The sequence below is a fragment of the Rana temporaria genome, chromosome 3, assembly GCF_905171775.1.
Source record: "Rana temporaria chromosome 3, aRanTem1.1, whole genome shotgun sequence".
NCBI lineage: Eukaryota > Metazoa > Chordata > Amphibia > Anura > Ranidae > Rana > Rana temporaria.
The window spans coordinates 485,218,016-485,220,275 of NC_053491.1; the positions used below are offsets into that span (position 1 = coordinate 485,218,016).

At 47.0% G+C, this 2,260-nt stretch overlaps 1 protein-coding gene across 1 annotated transcript; it reads left to right on the forward strand.

The window, feature by feature from the left end:
* Positions 1–294: 294 nt before the first annotated feature.
* Positions 295–1,887, forward strand: LOC120930799 (putative tripartite motif-containing protein 75). Its single transcript, XM_040341974.1, has 3 exons — positions 295–861; positions 988–1,043; positions 1,350–1,887. The coding sequence occupies exons 1-3, from the start codon at positions 295–297 to the stop codon at positions 1,885–1,887; spliced, it is 1,161 nt and encodes a 386-aa protein (XP_040197908.1).
* Positions 1,888–2,260: the final 373 nt, after the last annotated feature.

The window sequence follows — 2,260 nt, forward strand, 5'->3', positions numbered from 1 at the left end:
GGTGTGATTATCTTTACTACTGTGAGGTAAACACCTCCTCCCCCTCTACACTTCATTCTCTTCCGGGTCATACGTTATTGTCGTCCGGGTCATACTTTATTCTCTTCCGGGTCATACTTTATTGTCTTCCGGGTCATACTTTATTGTCTTCCGGGTCATACTTTATTCTCTTTCGGGTCATACTTTATTCTCTTCCGGGTCATACTTTATTCTCTTCCGGGTCAAATATCACTGATCAGTCCCAGCCTCCTCCTGCTTTCCTTCCCCCGTGTGTTTCTCTTCCTGGTTTCAGCAATGTCGTCTGCAGACCTGAGAGCTGAGCTGGAATGTTCCGTCTGTCTGAACATTTATACAGATCCTGTAATGCTGAGATGCGGACACGACTTCTGCCGGGTCTGTATCAAACGTGTGCTGGATACACAGAAAGGGTCTGGAGATTACTTCTGTCCTGTGTGCCGAAAAAGGTTCAGGAGTCGTCCTGTATTGCAGAGGAACATAACACTATGTAACATAGTGGAGAATTTCCAGTTTGTCCAGCCAGATCAGGAGGAGTCCGGGGTCTTCTGTACTCACTGTGTGGACTCTCCTGTGCCTGCTGTTAGATCCTGTCTACACTGTGAGGTTTCTCTGTGTAATAAACACCTGAGAGTCCACAAAAAGTCCCCAGAACATATCTTATGTGCCCCCATCTTGTCCATGGAGAGCCGGAAATGCTCCGTCCATAAGAGGATCCTGGAGTATTACTGTACTGAGGATGATACATGTATCTGTGTGACCTGCAGTTTGGCCGGAGAACATCGAGGACACCAGGTGGAGATGCTGAATGAGGCCTTTGAGACGAAGAAAAAGACGCTGAGGAATGTTCTGCAGAAACTTCTGACAAAGAGAGAGGAGACGGAGGAAAGAGTCCAGAGTCTGCAGGAACACAGGAGGAAAGTAGAAGAAAAAGCAGCTGGTGACACCAAGAAAGTCGCCACCCTGTTTAAGGAGCTCAAGAAACGTCTGGAAGATCTGAAGGAGATATTCCAGGATGAGATTTCCAGGTGGGCACAGGGGGTCTCCATCTGCATGTCAGAAATGATCCGGGATCTGGAAATAAAGAAGGAGGAGCTGTCCAGGAAGATGCGTCACATTGAGGAGCTGTGTAACATGACGGATCCACTGACTGTCTTACAGGAATCAGACACAGGTGACTTGTGTGATACTGAGGATGGAGATAATGAGGACAGAGAGAGACATGAGAAGCTCCTCCATGATGGAGGGGGTCTGGATGTGGCTGGGATAACACACAAATTACGCACATTATCTGATATAATCACACGGGTAAATGTACATTTCTATATACAAAGAGCTGCAGACATATTACTGGATGAGAACACGGCTCACAATTCTCTACTTATATCAGATGACAGGAAAACCGCATCCTGGTCAGATGTATACCAGAAGCGCCCCAAAACACCGGAGAGATTTCAGGGTTATGTTCAGGTGTTGAGCAGTCAGAGTTTCTCCTCTGGGAGGCATTACTGGGATGTGGACGTCGGAAATACCAAGAAATGGATGGTCGGGATGTGTTACCCCAGTGTAGAGAGGAGAGGATTGCAGTCACTTATTGGGTGGAATAACAAGTCGTGGGGTTTGGTCAGCAAAGATGACCATCATTTGGCGATACACGACGGTAAAGGGATCCGCTCACCTGGTAATATCATCAGTAACAGAGTCAGGATATATCTGGATTATGAGGCCGGGCGGATCGCCTTTTATGAACTGTGTGACCCGATCCGATACATACGCACCTTCACCACCACCTTCACCGAGCCCCTCCATGCTGGGATATGGGTATGGGAAGGTGGTGTAATAAAGATTTGTGGTGGGAATCAGAAGATCTGAGAAATCTGCCCAGGGACTGGTGATGTCACAGAGAGGAGGGATGGCTTGGTGGAATGTTCAGCCAATAAGTGATACTTCTTTTAAGGCCCTTCAACAACTTGCAAACCCACCCACAGTACTTTTACTGTGGGTGGCAGGCACAGGCAGGCTGAATTATATATATCTATAGATATCTATCTATAGATAGATAGATATATATATATATATACGTGATCCAGCCTGTTTCGGGTTAAGAGCGTGCAGTTTGCAGTTCTCGGACACAGCCGTTGCAGATCCCGGCGCCCGCGGCCCAGCGATCGCATGATCATAATGCCAACAAAGCTGTTCTGAATTAATTTATTCATAACAGCTGTGTTTCCTATGCTGTGATTGA